Source organism: Phaethon aethereus (assembly GCF_964289735.1).
Source record: "Phaethon aethereus genome assembly, chromosome: 1".
Taxonomy (NCBI): Eukaryota; Metazoa; Chordata; class Aves; order Phaethontiformes; family Phaethontidae; genus Phaethon; species Phaethon aethereus.
The window spans coordinates 52,208,159-52,230,412 of record NC_138575.1 but is presented as its reverse complement, the minus strand read 5'-3'; the positions used below and the strand labels follow the sequence as shown (position 1 = coordinate 52,230,412).

General features: G+C 36.2%; 1 protein-coding gene across 2 annotated transcripts; it reads left to right on the top strand.

The window, feature by feature from the left end:
• Positions 1–1,446: 1,446 nt before the first annotated feature.
• Positions 1,447–21,472, top strand: CEP83 (centrosomal protein 83; the record flags this gene model as incomplete). 2 transcript variants are annotated; one of them, XM_082007521.1, is made up of 15 exons in its annotated part: positions 1,447–1,595; positions 1,951–2,101; positions 3,308–3,400; positions 3,687–3,818; positions 6,980–7,231; positions 8,521–8,652; positions 11,642–11,756; positions 13,258–13,402; positions 13,537–13,686; positions 14,348–14,423; positions 15,546–15,703; positions 18,514–18,643; positions 19,516–19,619; positions 20,272–20,452; positions 21,158–21,472. In XM_082007521.1, 15 exons carry the CDS (start codon positions 1,447–1,449, stop codon positions 21,341–21,343), a joined length of 2,154 nt encoding a protein of 717 aa, XP_081863647.1. The 2 variants fall into 2 exon arrangements, with proteins under 2 accessions (XP_081863647.1, XP_081863648.1); XM_082007522.1 differs by lacking the exons at positions 19,516–19,619; positions 21,158–21,472 and having other exon boundaries at positions 18,514–18,647; positions 20,276–20,277.
• Positions 21,473–22,254: the final 782 nt, after the last annotated feature.

The following is a 22,254-nucleotide window of genomic DNA, read 5'->3' as shown; positions in this document are numbered from 1 at the left end:
TCTGTCAGCAAGCATGGGCAAAGCAGGGAACAAAGTTGCTGTTGTCGCTTTGCCTATATTGGTGTTGTAACTCTGGTAGATTTTCCTCTGGCCTTTTCCCATCTTGGTGATGGAGGAAGGAAAAATGGGAAAGAAACCTTAAACGTAAGACTTTCTTGACGTTATTATGTCTTTTAGTGGAATGGGCATTTATTTTCTTATATGGAAGATAGATTTTCATCTTGCTTATAGTTCAGGGGTTTATAAAATCAAATGATAAGTGTTTAAGATAGATCCATGAAAGATTTGAAGAGTGGAATGGTAGAAAACATTATATATCCAACTGTATGTGTGAAGAAGGTGAGGTATCTGCAGCAATGGTGGAGATTTAACATTTTTCCTGTTTGAGTTTTACTTTGTACAAAGTTACTCTTTGTAACTTTGAATTACGCTTTGTACACTGCAACCATGGCATTCTCAGGTATCAGTCCAGTTATGCCAAAAGCTAAAATGGCAGAGTAGCTGGTTTCAAAGCTTTGTAATTTCCCTAAAATTCAGTTACAGTTTTCCCTCCCCCAGATCCTTTAGAACTATCAGTAATGATCAGATTAATAGACCTTGCTTCTAATATCAAAAAGAACTAATGATGCATATTAGAATACTTCCTTGTTTCTCAGCATCTGTCAATTTCCAGCTTTCTCACACCAATGTGATATTGTCACATTTAGCAAAACTCTTTCTGGGGAAGTGACAAGAAACCACAAGATAAACTGAAAAGGAGGAAGTGACATGTATCAATGATGTATTTCAGGGCTGAACTTTGGGCAGGTATCTTCCCAATTGTCCACGAAACATTACCTCTTCTCCAGAGAGGACTTGACAGGAATTCAACAGTGAGAATTATTTGCTCTTCTTCCAGCTGAAACGATGGTGTATTGAGTAGTACAATGACAGACTGTGTGACTGTGATAAGTAGTAGTAAGAGCTATATGTGTCTGATGTCTGTGGCCTCTGGTTGACAAGGCATAATTAGGGCATTACTAGCATCATCGTTTGATTCTCAGCATACAGCATAAGTAAAAATAACATTTCATGTAATCTGTCAGATAGAAGTGCTTGTGCTTATTTTGTATTGACTCAAATGATCTCCATGTTTAAGTTTTTTCTGTGCCTCTGGAAGGGCTATTACTTTTTAGGGCAGGCAGAATAAGCAGAGAAGAGTTGCCCTTTCAGTAGAGGCCTCTAACCTGAGTTACAGCAGAGCCAGGATTCTTCTGTACTGAAAGCAAAAGCACCATGTGAAATATTTGAACTGTGAATGTACTTGATTGCTAATTACATGTCCTTGTATTTGTTCAGGTAACTTGATCTTCTGGGATGTCAGCAGAAAAAGTGGATGGCATTGTAGATTAGTTATAAGTTAATTTTTATTTTGTCCTACCCATACTCATCGTGAACAGTAATAAAATGGATGCTTTGGGCAGTCTGCTTCCTCCTGTGGTTGGAAATGGTGATACGGCTAATTCACAAGAATTACAAAAACTTCTGATTGACGAAAAAATGCGATGTGAACACCATAAAGCAAATTATCAAACTATAAAGGCGGAACATCTAAGGTACACTAATTTGAACAGGTTTCTTCGTTTGAGCTGTTAAAAGGTGAAGCTAAATGTTAGGTGGAAGGGATTTGTGTGTATGTTAGCTACTTCTGTATTCAAGGACACATTTGAGTGTTGTTCATATTAGAAAATAAACTATTCAAAATACCTTAAGACATTGCAGATTATGTTTCTGCAATACTTTTCATGCTTGTAAATATGGGATAACCTTTCAGTATATTACAGGAAGAGGATATTAGTAGCTTAGTTCTAACTTGGTATTTGCATGTTTACTTCTGCATGTGAGTTTTTTGAGCTGTAAGATCTAATTTTAGAGGGTAAATATAAAATAAATATGTGTTTTGTCTTGCAGATTGCAGGAGGAATATACAAAATCACAAGATGAACTGAAGCGGTTGTTGGTTGAAAAGCAGACTGTACATGACAAATTTCAGTTTCTTCTTGCTGAATATCGAGAGGAGTTGCTGGGTAAAACGCAAGAGCTGGAAAAACTGAAGATGCAGGTGAGGTAATTTACTGGAAGGACTTAATATGAATTTTAATCCTGTAATAGGGCCATGCATATATTTCTGTTTATGTAACATGTATCTACCTAGCTTGCATATATTTCAGATATCTTGAAATTCACCTACCCCAAGCAATGTTTCTTTTCTAGAGTGACCATGGGTTGAAATTACTGTTTTCTTGTTTAGCTGAATCTTCCAAATCCTGTTGTTATGTGCTATGTTAATAGTAAGACCCTCAGTCTCTCTCTGTGCGTGCTCTTCTGTTATGGGGAGAATCATCTGCCCTGGAGAAGAACTTAGATGCCTAAAATTGTTAGGATAAGTGACTGGAAAAATAGATACTCATTTCTCTTCATGATGACAGCTTGCTTCATCTTAAAAAAAAAAACAACCACCAAACACAAAACCAAACAAAAACCCCCCAACATTTAAGGTAACTTGGATCACACTTTCTGTAACTGCTTGTTTCCTTAAACTAATGCAGGACATGTTCTTAGGAAACAAATAAAGCATCTAACAAAGGATCCCAGACTCCAAATAGAGATGTGCATCTGTACTGTAACTAGAATTTGTTTTCAGGGACTTCAGGGAACAGGTAAGTGGAAGAAAAGTAGAATAAATTGGAATATGTCACAGGTTGTGGATGAATTTTTTTTTTAAACACTCCTTCTTGGTAGATAGTTTGCTGTATTAAACTTAAGAAAATACCATGCAGCATAGAACTTAAAGCAGGGAATCTTCCCTGATCTTAGTTTCCGTTCAAACCAGTACCCATGTATCTAATGTATTTTACAAAGAATTGGTTTGGTATTGCTCACTTTGATTCTTAGGGGTTGTTTCACTTACTGTTTAAGTTTTTCCAAACACTAATTCTTTATCTTTTATGCAAGACCACTTTCTCCTTCCTCCCCTCCCCCAGAAAGGAGATAAATCTCTTGGCAATTCAGCTTGACATTTGTATTGCTTCTACCAGTAAATACTGACATTTTAAATGCTTCTGTTGTCTTTCCAGAATATTTTTAGTTCACTGACACCATGTTTTTTTGCTTCTGTAGCTACTATTGAAAATTCTTTAGAAAAACATAGAAAAGTAAGCAGGATTCCTAAAATCATATTTGAAGTACTTTATTCCTGGCAATTTGTCCTGTCACAGTGTAAATAAATGAATATGACTAGTTATTTATGGTACCTTTCTGTCTTAAGGTGCTAACTCCTCAAAAATTAGAACTGTTAAAAGCACAAATACAGCAGGAATTGGAATCTCCTATGACAGAACGTTATCGGAAGCTGGAAAATGTAAGTAGTATTTAAATTCTGTTTCATTTAGAGTAGTGATCACCAGTTTATAGTTGTCCCTAAAACCGTAGGAAATTAAAACTGAAAGGGGAGCAAAATATGACATTCTTTGTCTGGTACTGTTGCCCCAGGCAGTGAAGGTTGAAACCCTAGAAGAAGGAGAAGGAGGGATTCAGTTCGTCAAATATAACTTGTGAAATGATAGGAACATTTCATGGACATTTGAAGGAAATAAATCTGAAAACTTCTGTGACTGATGTTTTTGGGGTTTTTTTGTCTAACTTAGGAAGTGGAAAAATACAGAACAGAATATAACAAACTTCGTTATGAACATACTTTTCTGAAATCAGAATTTGAACATCAAAAAGAAGAGCATGCACGTATTTTGGAAGAGAAGAAAATAAAATATGAGGCTGAGGTATATAGAATGTTACAGTAGCTTAAAATGTTTCTGATGACAAAGCTGCTTGAACACTGTGAAAACGTTGATACTTGATGGGTTGTCGGTTTGACACCATTTCATAAGGTAGTGTTTGTTTCCATTCTCTTAATTCTCAAAACACTTTTATGACTTAGCGTAAAGCTGTCTCTGTAGGTTTTTTCAGTGATGTGTTGCAAAATCATTTGTGCTATTATAAGTAAGAATAGACTTGCCTTCTGATAAGTGACAACTAGTAGCTTTGCTTAATTCTTTTTTTAATTGCATTTGTGATAGAATTTGAGATGTTATGCTAATCTGAAATTAATAAGTTATCTGAGCAACTGGCCTAAGTTTAGATTTGAAATTACTTATGTGGCAACTAATCCAAGAAGAAGGCAGCAGAAGATATTGTTAATACCAGGCAAGGGTGCATTTTGCAACTAAGTTGGATCATGATAGTGGTGGTCAAAAGGATACTGAAAACTTTGGTAACTATTTCAGTTGTATTAACACTTGAATAAACCATTCATGAAGTTTCTGTTTCAGAACTGGACTTTCAAAAGTGTAGCTAAATAAATTGCCAGCTTATTTATGTTTTAAATATATGCAGCAGTGTTGCATTTGTCACTTGCATATTCATTTAAGTATTTGTCTGGGAGCATATATCCTAAGATGCCAGATTTGAATGTATTAGTCCAAACATGAGACACAAACCAAAGCAGTAGTCACTTTCAAAATCAATCCAAATTTGCAAATGCAATGCATTACAAACAGAACAGTTGTCCTTCCCGGAGCTAAACCCACATGCTGCTTTACAGCCTGCCTCTCTTGTGGGCTTGTTGAGTTTGTGCTAGTCCTGCAGCTAATTAGCACACTTACAGAGAATGAAACTACCTTGAGCCCAAGGCACAATGTGATCTAGTTTCTCCCTTTTAGAGCCTTTTTAACCTTCCCTGCCATTTAGCACAACCTTCCATGCCATTTAGCACAAGAAGGCTACAGAAACATACTAATTCTTAAATGATGGCTTGGTCATGTCATGCAGTAAGTGTTTGAATCCCCTAATAAAAGGGATTTGGAGGGCTTTTGCTGCAGAAATTGGCATTGCTCCATAGAGATCACTGATGCAACTTCGAAAAGCACTGCTGCAGATCAGAGTTTGGACTAGTCACCAAATATCAAAAGAACTCTTAGCGTACGTTACTTTCTCACTCTTTTACCCCCAATTTTACATTCAGTAACTCATTTTGAAACACTAGAATCTATATATTTATAATATGTTTGTTAGTTACAGCCTCAAGATTAGTTTGTACCTATTGTACTACCTTGTAACAGAAAGAAAACTTTTTTCCTTAGTTTTCTGTCTGACAGGGACCAATTATGTTGTCTGTCTTGAGTTACTAGCAGATTTGAGTTCTGTTGTGGTTATAGAATTGTGGAATCATAATATAAGTTGGAAGAGATCTTCTTCTAGTCCAACATCTTGCTTAAAATATTGAAGTGTGATGAGATCAGGTTGCTCAGGGCCATGTCCCGTTGAGTCTTGACCATCTGAGAGGATGGAGATTCCACAACCTTTCTGGGAAAACTGTTCCAATATTTAACCATCTTCATGGTAAACATTTTTCCTAATATCTAACTGGAATGCCACATGTTCCAAGTTGTGTCCGTTGCCTCTTTTCCCATCACCATGCATCTCCTTCTCTTCTCCAAGCTGAAGAGGCATAGTTCTCTCAGCCTGTCTTTATATGTCATGTTCCCCAGCCTCCTGACCATCTTGATGGCCATCCACTGGACTTGCTTCAGACTGTCATTATTCTTCATGTACTGGACACAAACTCCAGGTGCAGTCTTACAAGTATTGGAAGGGGACAAAGGATCACTTCCCTGGATCTGCTAGTTATCTTTTTGCCAATCTACGATGCAGTTGTTCACCTTTGCTGCAAGGGTACTCTGACTAATGTTCAGCTTGTTGTCCAGTAGGACCCCCAGATCCTTTTCTGTGGAGCTACTTCCTAGACAATTTCCCCCAGCCTGTCCTGTTGCATTGTGTTACTCCATCCCAGATGCATTATTTGTACTTGCTCTTGTTGAAGAGGTTCCAGTCAGCCCATTCCTTCAGCCCGTCCAGATCCCTCTGAATAGTAGTTCTGCTTTCCAAAAGCACATTGAGCATTTCCGCCCAATTTGGTCACCTGCAAGCTTGCTGGAAGTGTAACTCCATCCCATCATCCAGGCCACTAACGAGGACATCAATCAGTATTGGGCCCTATACAGATCTCAGAAAGACAACACTAGTTACAGGCAGTCAGCTGAGCTTTGCACCACTGATCATCACTCTTTGAGCCTGGCAGTTTTCCATCCACTTTGTCATCCACTTTTCCAGCCCATATCTCACCAATTTGGTGAGAGAAAAGATTATGGGAGACTGTATTGAAGGCTTTGTTAAAAACAAGGTATAAAAGATCTACTGCCCTCTTCTTGTCTGCAGTGCCAGTCACCTCTTTCTAGAAAGCAGAGAAGTAGTTCAGGCATAATTTGCCCTTGGTAAACCCTGCTTGCCATCACCTTCTATCACCCTGTCTTTCATGTGTTTAGAAATGGCTTTTAAGAGGTTTTGCTTCATAACCTTCTCACAGACTGATGTGAAGTTGACTGTCTTGTTATCTGGATCCTTCTTCTTGACCTTTTTGCTCTGCTTGATGATGGGTATGCTGTCTGCCTCTTTCCAGTCATCAGGAACCTTCTAGAATTGCCCATGACTTTTCAAAGATGATAGAGAATAGCCTTGTGATTATACCAGTGAGCTCCTTCAAAATGCCTGGATCCATTCCAAGGACTTGTGTGTGTCCAGTGGATTAAATGATCCCTAACATTTTCTTCATCTATGCTGGAAGACCCACAGACTGCTGGGGGCTCAGGGACATCTGAGGCTCAAGGACAAGCCTTATCAGTGAAAACTGAATTAAAGGCGGCATTGAAGAATGGGACTTGTTGATTTTCGTACTCTAAGAAAGAAAAATAAATGTGAATGTAATTTCTTAGTATTTTAAATGCACACTGCTACTCTTTTCTTTTTCTTGTCAACTGCTGAATTTGTTGCTGCCTGACACCTAACCAGTGTAAAAGCTTTGATTTTTCTGATTAACAACTATCAGATTGCAAGGCTGGATAAAGATAAAGAAGAACTCCATAATCAGCTGCTTAGTGTTGATCCCACGAAGGACAGTAAACGTGTGGAGGCACTCTCTAGAGAAAAGGCACAACTGTATCAGAAATTAAAAGGCTTAGAAGCAGAAGTAGCAGAACTACGAGCAGAAAGAGACAATTGTGGTGTGCAAGCAGAAAATGTTCAAAGAGTACAAGTACGACAATTAGCTGAGATGCAGGCTCTGACAAGGTCTCTAGAGGTAAGAAATTTTTTTTTTTTTAATTTGCCTCTTTGTAGAGTGTAGTGAGAATAATGCTTGGCCTGATAGAACTGTCACTGAAGTCACTGATAATTTGCCATTGACTCCACAATTTGTACATTTCAGATTTAAAATCAAATTGTAAGTACATTGTAAGTCATGTACTGCTAATTCAGCTTTGGAAAGGTGGAGAGCTCTACGGAAAGATTCTGTTGAATGATCCGCTTTCTAAACATGCGAGTGATATCCATGTTTGCAGTCAGTAAGATGGCCATGTCAGCACTTGTCACTTGGCTGGAATTAGAACTGATGACAATATGTTAATAATCTGCTACAGTAATTTTTTTACTATTTTCAAAAATGTCATATGGTGCTCCCCTATTTCTTTAATCCTTTCTTCATGAGTTGTCTTCTTTCTTGCCTACCTTTGTCTCTCCTTTCTTCAAGACATTACTGCAATTGTTTAGTTTTTGGCCGTTGCTTTCCCTTAAAGAGCCTTTGGTATTTCTGGCCTGTTGTATGTTTCCCAGGGTTCCACTGTATTCCTCATCTGTGGTCTTCAGTCCTCCTGTCAGCTCTTGGTATCTCTCTAGGTAGTGAGTCTTTCTGTGTAGATTTCTCACACAGTTGCAGCATACAGATGGTTAATTTTCCTTTTTCCTGTTATCAGTGCTGTATACCTTTGTTACAAAATGCCCTGATCACAACTTAAAAAGAAAAGTGCTCTAATACTCTTAATTTAGAAAGCTTAAAAAAAAAAAGCCCTGCTGGAAGTAGGTCTGTTTGGAAAAAGGAAGGTGAAATCGTAGGTTTGATTACCTTTTTGATACTTAGTAAAGGTCAGGGTCTTGAGTCTCTAATACAGTAATTGCATTTTACTTCCTCTCCATGATGTTAATTATTCAGTTAGTATAACTGCATAGGCAAACATATGATATCTCTTTGAGCACTACTTAGTCATGCTGGTGTTTACAGCCCAGTAATTTACTGGTAGGAATACCTGCTGAATCCTAACCAAGTCAGATTACCTCTGCCTCTTGTGAAGTAGGATTGAAAATGTGTGTGATTCTGTGCAGGCAGTGTTAGTAAAAACAGTTGTGACTTTTGAGTAAAAATCAAGATCCTTGTTGTATTGGAACATATTGTTGAAGCAAAGATAAATATTTATCTATTATATTCTTATATAATGGGTCAGTAATATCTGAAAACCCAGATCAATTGAACCTTTCAAGGGAATAGCAAGAGACAGCCCTGCTCTAAAAATCTAACAAATACCTCCTTTATTCAAGGCAGAAAAGAAGTCTGCTGAACTACAGATTGATCGAATTGAGAAAGAACTGCGGATGAGTCATGAGCAAAACATTCTCTTAACTAGCAAGCTTCACAAATCTGAACGAGAAGTCAATTCATTAGCTGCTAAAGTAAGTGCTTTTATGGTGTTTGAAGTACATTTCTCATATTCTGTTATGTTTTAAGTTTTTCTGTTTATATTTTACATTAAGAATAAAGTAACAATGTCTTCTGCTGTGACTTAAAATAGATTTGGAATTTTTTTCCCTAGTCTGGTTGGAAGATATAGAATATGTGACTTTACAGGAAAAACATAATCCCTAAAATATCTCTAAAGATTGAGGTTATGCTCTTTTTATTTCATATTCTAGGTCTTTTTCTGTGAACAGAACAGGGCTCTGTTTGGAAAAGCCATGGAGCTATGGCTTCTGGAGGTCTGAAAAAGTATCCTCTGAATGGGCTGTGTTAGCAACAGGAAGCAAGCTGTGCTGGAATCACCTGCGGAGATTTAGGTTATATCAGAAGCAGGGTAGTCACATTAGCATAGCGTTCTTCTTGGGCTAATGCCAGCATAGCTTGTACAGAAACATTTCTGTACAGCACTGCATCGTATCATTTTAAGTAAGATCATTGTCTTGCAACATAAGTTTGAGTATCTTAGTTGTTGGCTTGGCACCAGATCGTAGGGATTTTGTTCTATATTTGTATGCTATGTTCTATGTTTGTTTTGTTTGGGGTTTTTTTTGTTGGGTTTTTTTTTTTTTTTTTTTTTTAGATCTTAGAGAAATTTCTAGAAAAATACTCAAGAAAAAAAAAAGATCAGAAGGCTTCAAGTTTAGGGAAAACCTGAAAGTGCTTAAGAAACTTGACATCACTGTTCAGTATTTCAGCATAGTTACGTTAATACAGATGCCAGATTCAGGGTTTTATCTTGTTGCAGTGACTTCTCAGCTACACAACTTAAAAAAGACAGATCCTTTATGCAGTGTCATATGTGATTATTTGAATAAACAAGAAAAATAAAAACACTACTAAACCATTTTACCTTCAAATGTTGCAGAATACTTGCATTGCTTTATGTAAATTTGAGTCAGGATACTAGTCCTAATGAAATAGTTACTTGGGTAAATATTAGCTTCCTGCTATCTCTTATTGCCTCCTTTCTGGAGAGAATACTGGGGAATAAATTTTCATCACAGCTGTCAGTTCCTGGTAGCAAATTTAATCCCCTGTGTTTTCCTACCTTTCGGGAGAGGCTTTAGTTAGTTCCGAATGAACTGTAAAGCCAGTAACTTTGGTCTTGTATATCTAGCTGAATGCAGCATTATTTTAAGCTCTCTGTTGACTTGGAGCTGGCCTGCATTTCTGAATATACTTTCCAAAATAACGCTGATGTGCGCTTTGTGTGGGTATGGCAGTTAATACTGTTGTAATATGCCTCAAGAAAGACACAATACAGGAAGAAAATTTTAACTTCTACCATAGTCGTTCTTTAATTTTATAGCGCACACTTATGACAATGAAGTATTTCATTTTGGTCCTTAATCCAAAAAAGTTACAATGTGCCATACTTGTCTCACATGAATAATAAATAGGAGGGGAAAACTTCTGTTGAACATTGTCTATCAGAGTATATAGAAGATTGTTGCAGTCTTTACTTTTTGTATCAACTGCTGTTCTCTGCTCATCTCCAGAAGTAGGAGAAAATTAAAATGTTCAGTGGCATTTCTTGAAGGGAGGAAAGTAGAAACTAATTTCTATACTAACCTCCACCGCCTTCTGCACCCACTCAAACTTACTCCTGAGCACAGGTGCACGCATTTGTCTTCTGGATTTTGTGCCTTAAAAAAGCCACCTTAAATCTTTGCTAGTTGCCCTGAAATGTTCTCAACTTAGTATTTAAGCAACCAAATCCACCATGTAGTTACTTAATAAGCTGCTATGTCATTCTTAACCTTTTGCCACTTGCATATGCTAGCAGGTTGTAATTACATTTGTCATTGTGAATGGATTTTCATTATAAGTGCTTTCCTCTAGATATTTAATTCTCATTGACCGTGTAATTACTGCGTACAAATGCCTAAACTCTAGAAAGTTTCCATGCAAGCAGTAATTGTCTTTGATTTGATGTTCTTAAAGCTCCTGCTTTTATGAGGCCATTTGATGTGTATGTCACAGTTGTAGAGAAGTATTTGATTTAAAATGCACTTTAAAACTATGAAGACCTGGATTTTGAGAAAATAGTGTAGCACTCCAGGAGGTTGGGGAACTATAAGTAGTCACCAAATTGAAGTTACTGGGGGGAGCAATTGATAATCTGTTTTTGCATATCATTGTTTTGTTTTACTTAGGGAGATAAATTTAACTTTATTTTAGCTTGACTCTGGGGATCTTTAGTCAGAAGTGAAATGCGTGTGAAGTGCCAAGCTAATGCTTGAGTTAGCGAGGCATCAGGGTCTTATGCAATTTGGATGAGTGTCATAGCAAGGTATTTCCAATGAGTAGTCTTTTCAGAAATACCTCAATATTCGTAAGCTAGCTTGTAGAATGTATAGTATTTACGCAGAAACCAAGTTTTCACAGGCAGTCCTGTGAATCTGTACAAATATCACCAAGGCTTCTTAAAAGAGTAACTTTTCTACACTGTAGTTTGTAATAACTGGCTGGTTAAAGATGAAATACATGCCAATAGTCAGACAGCCTGGTTCCTGGAATACATGTTGTATTTGAGAGCTTTAATTTTTTTTAAATCAGGGAATATATAAAACTTGCATTTCAAGATGACTGACAACTCATTCAATAATCTTCAGTGTGTGACTTGAAGAATTAATAAAATCCTGTAATAGCACTGACTATGATTTGGGGAATCAGATCATATTAATAGTTTTAGTGTTACAGTATCTGTATAATCATCATTAAAAATTACCTACAAGAGTGCATATTCTAGATTGGCTTTCAGGAGAGCAGTGGATTAAAAAAATATTTAAGGTATGCTTAAAATAAGCATAGTCCATGATTATTTGGCAGATTTTCTTGTTAGCAAAGTATCACATGAAAAACTTTCACTAAAGCTGTGAATATATATATTTAGTTGATTTTTTTTTTCTTTCTAATTCATAGGTAGAAGAACTTAAACATTCACATAAACTGGAAGTAACAAATGTCAAACTGGAGGCAGCAAGAACAAAGAGTGAGGTAGAAAGAGAGAGAAACAAGATTCAAAGTGAAATGGATGGTAAAATATGCAATTAATTTCTAATGATCTCTTTTGTAACTTCTGGTTAGAATACTACAATTATTTTTCCTCAAACATTCCCCAGCAGCCTTCACCTTCTACTTCTGGTCTAGGTCACAGATCTGAAAATTCACTTTTGTATCTGAAATAACTGTGTTGTTTCACTTGGTCTACTATGTTAAGAAGAAGAGCTACAGAATGATTTTGCTTTTATGTAAATTAGTGCATTTGTGACATAAATTGAGCATAATCTGTTTTAAATCATGTACTTCATAGGGTTATTTTTTTCTGTTATTGCCAAATTCTAGAGTCTCTTACACTGTGCTTGAAACCTTAACATACCATTGGGCTTCAGGGGTGGTTTTCTGATCCTGTGTCTATGGAATTGTGAAGAGTTGGATAAAGCTGCCATGTGAAACAAAATACAATTTCTAGCTTGTTCTTTGAAGAAAATAGGTGATGGTCTAAGCTACCCAATGCAGCTGAGCCCATAGGGAACCTGAAATAGCCTTCTTGAGTAAAAAGGCCAAAGCTTTCTAATACTAGTTATGTGCTGATGATTTAAGTCACTACATAGCTTTTAAGTGGATTGTTCTCACCAATTTGCCATAACCCCAGAATAGTACCTTCATCTTCCTGGAACAGTTGTTTCTGTTCATTTGCATTAATATTAAGTTCTCTGAAAACAACTAAAAAGTGGTGCTTCCTCTATCAACAACACACTTATACTGAGAAACTAAGACTGTTGAATCCTGTGAAATATGAAGCTAATACAGAGATTTAAGCTAACCTGAACTTGCTGTGGAATCCAGTTTGCATCACTGAATTAGCTAAATAACTGGGAGTCTTTGTTGTAGCTTATTTGTGGCTTATTTGCCAGTGAACATAGGTGTCTTGGTCACAAGCTTTTAATTTGCATCTTCTGTTGCTGTGTATAGAGTCATAATTTTAGAATTGCCTCATTTGGTAATATGAGTGGATTAAAGTGGGAGATTTGTTGTAGCCAGGTTACTACGGTTTCACTAGTAACCAGTTACTGTTTACTATAAACTTTTCCAGAAAAATAAGAAATTTTCTTACTTGGCCTTTTCGTATCTATTATGGGACCCCCCTTTTTTTTTTTTTTTAAATTGAGACAGAACTGCTTAGCAGAAATTGTTTTAGAGTTTAAATCTATAATAATATCAACAGTTTAATTACTTTTGTATGTAAAAATAATAGACCCCTGTAGACAGAGATTCCAGGGTAATGGTTACTCTTCAAAAGTTTTTGAAATGTTGCTGTTAAGTGTGTGTGTATATATATATATATATACACACACTTTCTTAGTAAAAAAAGGCCATGTCTCTTCTGTTTTTCATGGGTTTTTTTCCCATTCATTCTATCATGTGCATTGTGATTTTTAGCTCCCTTTTATCAATTTATAAAGTTATTTTAATACTGGATTTCATCAGGTTGATATCAATAATGCCGTTTTAACTTTTTTTAATGTATAATGCAGGATTGCTGTCAGACAAGGAAATTCTTAAGGCAGCTGTTGAACGTCATAAGGTGCTTTTAGTAGAAAAGGATCGGGAGCTAATTCGTAAAGTGCAAGCTGCCAAAGAGGAAGTTTTTGAAAAAATTGCAGCCTTACAGGATGAAAAGTATGTTTGTTGATTTACTGCTCAACTTTTAAAAGAGGAGTGTTTTGAGTAACTTTGTAAAATGTCATGCTTAGCAGCTAAACACTTCTGACATTTTGTCATGATTCTTGTGTACGTGTTGAATAATGTTTCAGGTTAGAGCTCGAGAACAGATTAGCTGATCTAGAGAAGATGAAACTGGAACAAGATACTTGGAGACAATCTGAAAAGGATCAGTATGAAGAAAAGCTACGTGTTGTACAGATGGCAGAAGAATCTAGCAAAAAGGAACTTCAGCGTTTGCGGTAGTGTGGCTTTTCTAATCTTAACACAAATTTCTCATTTTTTTTCCCCCCTAATTTCTTTACAGTAGTCAGTATAAAAGTTTACTATTCATAGATACATGAATGTTCATTATGGTAAATTAAACAAAATTATCTTTTGCATTGTGCAAAAAGAGGGCAGAATTAAAAATGGGCTGTTTAAAAAAAATAAAATTTTTCATCAAAACCTTTAAAAATTATATAGTTTTAATGAACATTTTAAAGACATAACTTTGCAATACTCGTGTTTGTTAAAACTGGGTCCATGTTGGCTGCTGGCATAGCCCCAGTGCTAGAATAAACCATTTCTCTTTCCACAAGGGCACCATGTCAGCAACTGGCAAACTGGGACCCTAAAATATATCTCTCTGAGTTGGTTATTATAGTTCTCAGTGAAGTTGTTTTACTATAGTATTTGTATGAAGTTCAGTACAATAAAATGAGCAAACATCATACCCCAAGGGCAAACAAACGTATTTCTTACTCCTTAGATGAATTCTAATAAACAATTAAAAAATATTTTTAATCATTGTTTAGTTAAATATTTATTAGCCTTTCCAATTATGCAATAGATTCTATTGTCCTAACTTCTAACATCTCTAGTTTAATTAAATAAAAGTAAGGATGTCTTATACAATTTTAGATTAAAAATTCAACAGCAAGCTATTCAGACAGAGGAGTTGGAAGAAAAGAAACGTGAAAGTGCTGATCTGAAACAGGTGAGGTTTTATTGCATTGTAATATTTTATAGAGAAATACAATCTTTCCTGCAGTTACCATGTTCAGTGTTTGAAGATTAGATTGAATTTTTAAGGCTTTTTTTTTTCCTGAGGGACGAAATGCATACAACAGATATTTAAAAGCAAAAGCGTTCAGAAATCAGTCATGTTTTCCTGGACCTTTATAGATGGATTACAGCTTTTTCCTTCATGCATTTTGTGGCTACCAAGGATTTCAAAGCTGAATGTTCATAGACTGGTATATTGAATATGGTTATGCACTATTTAACTGGAGATTCAGTTTCCATGGAGACTTATAAATTGTTTCTAGGTAGTGCTTTGCATTTACACTGCATATCTCATCTGAGGTTCTTCAAGTGCTTAACAGATGTTTCATAAATGAATAAACTAGTGTAAAGCGGTATATTTCTATTGCAGAGTGAATTGATGGCAGTGTTGAAAATAAAACCTAATTCTTTTAACTCTTGCTCGCCCATGATGTTACATTTAGTAGGTAAGAACATAGCTGTGCATCAAAGTAATCTGCAAGATGTGTGTGCTTGAAGTTCGAGGCAACATTCATTTTTCCTCCAGGAATCAGAAACTGGCGTGTATCTTGAGTGTGCATGTGGGGAGAGGAAAAGGAAAGGGAAATCATCCTTTCTATGTGCTGGCTTGCAGAGGTTGACTGTTCAGACTCTGTACTTACTTGTTTTTGTGAACTGGTGGGTAAGCCACTGCGGGCTGTAATGCATTGTGCATTATGAGAGAGTCTGGGTAGCTCCACAGCTCAGCTACTAAATGTTGCGTGCTGCGCTAATTCTCTTCAGCCCTGGGGCTTGATGTTGGATTTCTTAAGTTCTGGGGGACACATCAGTGACTGAAGACTCCTGCCTCCCTTTCTCTTTCTCATTTTAATTACAGTAGAAAACCTTCCTGTCTAGTAGTGATGTGCTGTTAAGGTTCTGGAGATGCTGTTGAGTAAGGAGAAAAGGAACAAATAAGAAAGGCTTGCAAGAAGCTAATGCAGCCAGTTGGTGTCTGCATTCTTCTCTCAGTATCTCAAAATTAATTTAGTTATTTGTATACCTTCTCAAATGGAAAAATTTCGTTTCTTTGTAGCAAATGCATGACATGCAACTCCAACTTGCCTCAGTTTCTCAATCAGAAAATGATTTACTGGAGTCTAATCAGAAGCTGAAGGAAATAATAGAAAGATTGAAACAAGAATGTCAACATGCAAGGACTCAGGCAGAAAAAGCTCAACTGGAAACAGAGAAGTAATTTTTTTCTTCTTCTTTTTGGGTATACTTTTCATATTGCTTGTATTTTTATGTGGATTACTTACTATGGATTGTAGATTCTGAATGAAGTTTGAAATTAAAAATTGGACAGGAAATACTGTATAACTGTAAAAAAAAAAGGCTATACTTTCTGTTGTGCAGTAAGTTTAAAAGCTTTGCTTGTGTTAGCATCAAAAATAGGAGTTTTTCTCCATTCATGTTTGTTACAATTAATTCTTGACAGATGAACTACTGCTTTTTTATAAAATGAGATCCTATTTATATTGAAGTGAATGTCAAACTTGTATTAGTGTAAGTGGATCCCGAGTTTCACACACAATTCTTTTAAGAGTGTTTAAGCATTAAGGGTGGAAAAAAAGTGTTTAAGCATTGTATTATGCTTTCATAAGGTTTCAGGGGCCCGGTCTGTTTATGTGTGTGTATATACTTTTTTTCCCCTCCCACTAGATCCTTTTAGATGATACGAGGCAAATAAAAGCTTATTGTGTACTTTCTAGTTGCTCTCATCAAAATTAAAAGTAGTCACTTTTCTTTTTTGCACAAGCTTGACCACATACGATCAAAATATACTAATAAATGCTGAAGGAAACCAAATCTTGTTCAGAGCCCACACAGTAATGAACACTTTCCTGCAATTTAAAGATTAATTTGTCAGTCTGAAATGGCTATCTAATATTTTGTAGACTAATAACCAAATACGTGTCTAATTTGTACTAGATTATTGTGTAGTGGGTTTTTTAAAAAAGTCAGGATTTTAGATTAAATAGAAGACTTCCAAAAGAGGTATAATGTGGCATTTTTTTGTTTTAACTTCTCTTTTGCTACAAGTTGATACTGCAATTCCTGCTTTGTCATTAGTTTAAGTATTGCTTTTCATTTTAACATTTGAAGTAATTTTTAATTAGAATACATCATTATATATAATTATATATATTTTTACATATAAAATAATTATATAATTAGTAATACAGTAATTACTGACTTCAGTGGCCAGTAGCATGTTAAATACTTTGAATGTTTACTTTAGGAAAGTGTATTCATATTTTGAGTGAGATTATAACTGTTATTTGAGTGAGACTGTCAATGTCATTTACATATTTATGGGCCATAGACCACTCAAGAGTAGGTTTTCCTGGGAAGGAAGTGGAAGGACCTTGGCAGTCCTCAGAGATTGAGTAACTACGTAGATAACGGGAGATGCACCAAGGCTGATACTGCAGAAATTAAGCAGCTTTGCAGCCTATATGTAAGTCTTCCAGGTCTGTCCTACTGTTGCCCTGCAAGCCTTGGGATGTGTTTCCATTCTTTTCCTGACTCTGTGGATGATGGGACTTCCTTCCTCAGTTCAGTCATTCTTACGAGCTTGAACTCCAAGAGTAAAGTTGCACCAAAGCAACTCGGCTTAAAGAGGAAGTGAAATAAGGACCAAAAGATAAGAAAGCCTAAGATAAAAAGTTTCAGTTAAGTAAAATAATGCCAACTGAGCCATAAGTAGGCAAAGCAGCTGCCTGCCTGGCGGTGTCAATCTTAGGCTTGGAAATGAAAATGTGAAATGAGAAAAAGGGCTGAAGGCAAACTATGAGACTGATACAGATCAGAGATGAGCTCAAACAGGCATTTGTTAAGCTTTTCAGGAACGGTGTTAGTGGCATTTAAAAAAAAAAAATCTCATGGCATTTTTAACACTGTCTCAACTGAAATTCTTTTACTGTTAAGCATCCTTTATGAGAAAGCTCGTTGGTTCCTGGGTGGTAGTAGTAGTTATTTACAGTCAACAGCAAGGTACAAACCCCACTGCGTCTGCTAAAAGAACTGTGACAGGTACCAAGTGGGCCAGGATCCTGGTTCTGATTTGAGAGTGGATGATTCCTAATAATGCCACTGTGGGGAAGGAAAAGGGTGTTTGGTGAGAAAATTATGGAGATTGATTCAGAGTCCTGCATCGGCCCAGGACTGGAGTGGTGTGGATGCACTGGTACCAAGCCTTGGACTGCATTTCTTTAAAAATGCTGCACAGACCCTCACAATTTGATTTTTTTTTAATAGTAATTTAGTTAAATATGCAGTTAGCTCTTGTCTACATTGACCCACAATGCAGGCAGCCTAAACAAACAAGGCAGCAGAGAGAAACTGGCTCCTTTCCTATCCACTGCTAGTGAACACAGCCTAATTTTAGTATGTTTTAACCATGCGAAAGCCTAAACAAGTAACATATGTTGTTGGTGGTGTGTATTCAGCTGCAATGTTGTCTAGAAACCATATTGGTGGGAGCTTCCTGTTGTGTTGGTGTTTGTTCTGGTCAGGAGCACATAGTCTGTACTTCTCTGTTACAAAGGTGTAGTAGACCACACAGGGCAGCAACCTATTCTTTTACATTTTACCTCTCAAACAGAGACAGTAATTGTCAGCTCTTCTGACAACTGATGTTTGGCATAGGTGTCCACTGTTGTGTTCCAGTGTGATTATTTTATCTGAATTAAGAAATTTTCTGCTAGGCATGTTACCAAATGAACAAGCATCCAACAATTAACTAGCTTATTGGAATCAGTTTTCAAAATTTGCTTCATAGTTGAACAAAACCTAGGATGACGTTAATGCACAGGCTTGAATGTTGTTAGTCACAATTAGATTGTTAGCACAATCAGATTTAAGTCGGATAATTTCAAGTTCATAAAGGTAGCAGCTGTGAAAAGATGCATCTATTTAAGAGCCTTAAGGTACTGATTCAACACACTGCTTTGTCCATATATCCTCTTAATCTTTTTACTTGTTTTTTTTTTTCAAAGGACTTTAGAACACAAACGTATAGAATGGCTGGAGGAGAAGCATGTGCTCACTCAGTGCATCACAGAGAAAGAAGAGAAATACAACCAAGTGAAGAACAAGCTATGTCGAGCTGCTGTTGCTCAGAAAAAGGCATGTTGACTCTTCCTTTATGTGGCATCCACCTTATTAAAAGTTCAGCTTTATTTTGACCAGCTAGAATTGTTTTAATATTGAGTTTATTTGCAGTCTATTGTATATAGTAACAAAATATATCAGGTTCTTCAAGACTGGCGTAGAAATAGGTTGAAGCAATATGCAAAAGAATGTTACAGCTAACAACTTTGTTATAATGCCATCAAAGATGCGAGGTGTGCGTATGTGTGTGTGTATGGTTATTTAAGAGGTGGACTCCTTGATTAGTAAGGATGATGTTTCAGATACTAGACAAATTATATTTTCCTTGATGGAATATTAAAATTTCGTATCTTTTCCTAAGCTTGTTTCCTATGAAATAACTTTGAAAGGAAAAGCCGATTAATTGTTTATAAAAGCTCAAGACTAAATTGCGGTTTTGTATATTGGACACATACAGGTTATGAAACTTACCAGTAGCTTTTAAGGTTGTAAAAAGTTGAGGTCAACATTAGGGGAAAAAGAAGAAGAAGGAAAAAAAAAAAAGCAAGCATATAATTTTTGGGGGGTCATATATATTTGTACATAGTCATTTAGAGAATGACTTTTGTAATTCTTAAATACAGGTAGTTTTTGTTTGTACAGTAAGTCACTGACCAACAAGTGATTGACAGCTGTGCATCTTTCAGTTGCAGCTATGGATCATTTCCCATCTCTCTTGTTTCCCATCATGGGGGTTCAGAACTATGAAACAACACAGCACCTCTACTTAAGGAAGGAAAATCCTAAAAACTATCACAGCTTGAAGCCATGTACAGTGGTAGATTTAATTTTTACAGGATCTAATATATCAAGGCATAGCTTACCTGTCTGAAATATCTGTTTGACAGAGAAAGACTCTCAATGACAATAAACAAAGGAGGATGCAAGAGAAACTAGAACTTCTAGAAGCCAAGATAGAAGAACTAGAAAAAGAAAATCAGGTGTTAAATAGGTAATAAACTTTGCATTTTCTTTGCTTGAAAATGGTATATGCCCAAGATCTGACTTAGAAATATGAAGTATTTTTGAAGATACATGAACTTAGCAACTGGAATCCAATCTAATGACATTTTCAGCATTAGAAGCCTTTGAATGGAAGTCCATTCAGGACGGGCAGCTGAGAGCTTACAAGACAACTGTAGGGCTGTCTCTTCAGGGTGAAATAGAGGAAAAATGCCTGATAGATGCAGTTGCAGGAATCCCTTCAAAAGAAGGAAGTGAAAAAGACTTCAGAATTGCAAGAGAAGCAAACTTAGCGTCCTTTTTGAAAGACAAACTCCTGGTTTTTTCCTCTTCATTGAGCACCTATGGAGGGCTTGATTAAAATAATTAATTTAATGGGACTCACTACTGTGAATGCTATTAAAAACTTAATTTATTCAATGTAAATTTTAATCTGTAATACAGCAGATAGCTTAATATGTAGAGGGACTTTTAGATAGATGTTTAGGCAGAAGAATATACACAGGTTTTCCACCTTCCAGTTCTTCTGATGCATGCTTTTGCTTCACAGGGATAGTAAATGGCAGAGTACTCATGGAGAGATGTGCTTCTGTGCTGGGATAATAAAGATTTTGTGCACTAAGGAATTTTTTATTTCTTAGGCAGAATGTTTCCTATGAAGAATACGCACGCCTCCAGAAGAGACTGAAGGACTTGCAACGTAGGCACAATGAATTCCGGAGTTTAATTCTGAATCCTAACATACCGTCACTTAATCCAGTCAGTATAATGTCATCGTCTGCCTTGCCTCCTGGGCCTGAAGTGTCCTTCCCCCTTCTTCAGGTGGTGATGTATTACAAGTTGTGAAAATAATACAACAAAGGGTACCAGAACATTCCTTTGTTACAGACCTTAGTCTTAAGGAAGGAGTATTTGATCTTCAAATAGAGAAAGGAAATTTTTTGAGGAATGCTTCGAGTGATGTTCCCTTCCTCACAAGACAGAGGAGTTCTTGAAAGACAAATGATATGTCACAGAATGTAATGAATGTGTGGTTTTAACCTGGCTCTCCATACTTTGTCCTTTTCCGGAGAGGCTGTAAGTGGCTCCTTCTGGGCAGAAATACCACAGTGTTGTTCTCACACTATGGTTTCATTATTAGAATGCAGTATTGCTGCTCTTGATTTCTTGTGTGGTTAAAAGAGTTTTACTTACTCTAGTGAGCTTCTGAGGGTGCAAATCTCTCTGGCTGAGCTTGATCAGGCAGAGTGCACAGGTTCTAGGTAACTGAGCCCTCAGGTCTGCGTGCCTCCTCATCTGAGAGGAGGAATGCCTGCTCACGTATTTCTTGCTGATGCTGTTCATCAAGAATGTCAGAACGATACCCGCAAAACATTGAGGAGTAATATTTAATGAATAAGGGTATTTTGGATGTCACATTTTTTATTTTAAAACCGTTAATTAAAGAAAATGAAGTTACTGCTCCTTTTGGTCCCTTGTAGGTGTGCAAAATGTAATATAGCCACTTTTTTTTTTTTTTATTTCAAGGAGGAACAGCATCAAAGAGAGCTTTCCCTGCTTCGCAAGCGGTTGGAAGAACTAGAAACTACACAGAGAAAACAGCTGCAAGATCTTGGCCCATCTAGAGAGCGAGTAACGATGGGCGTGTACAGGGACTTGGCTAGAAACAAGGTCGCTGGAGAAGGCGATGCACAAAGTGAGGACTCCAAATAAAATTTGCAAACTCTACATGCTGTTAGTTTTCAGTAGCTTATCCTTTTTACATGCTTTTAATGTTTTGCCAAAAACATGCTTGTGTGTGCCTGAACAGCATAATGTATTCTATGTATTCACTATGTATTCTGCATAGTATATGTATAGAATACATATACATATACACTATGTATAGAACACTATGTATTCTGCATAGTTTTGTATTTATTTTTGATAGTGTCATAAATTATCAAATGTAATGGTTCAAAACAAAAGCATTGAAAGATTAACTCTATTTTGAAATGTTTTTATATAAATGATGTAAAGTTATTTGGAAATATGAATTTGGTTATATGAAATAATCTCACAAAAAAATCACACAAAACTTTAAAAAACATTTATCAAGGTTTGGTTTGTGCTGACATTAAAAATAAAAATGAAAATCAAATTGTTTTGATAAATCCTTTAAAACTTATTTGATAATATCCTCTTACTCCTTCAACGTAGAAGTTACTGTATTGGTGTGGAGTTTTGCTGGGTTGCTGTTGTGATCGTTAACAATGCTGCAATCTACATTTGGATTGTTATTTTGAAATTCCCGTGCAGTTAGAAAGGATGAAATGAAGTGGAAAAAGTGCTAAAAACTTTTATTTGCTGCCCTTCACAATGTGCCTCTTGTGTTTTTAAAACGGGAATAAGCAATAATCGGTTTTTTTAGTACAATGTAGTAAAGATGAAGTATAACAAATTGCCTTGACACTATGAAAATGTAAGTTTTATTTCTTACTACTGTAATTTGTTTACTTAACTAAAATAAAATTATTTATTCAAGGTTGAATGTATTTGTTTAAAATTTTTTTTTCTTCATTATCAGTTTAGTAACGAACTTGTAAAGGATCAATTCATTTTTATGACTTGATAGTGAAAACTTT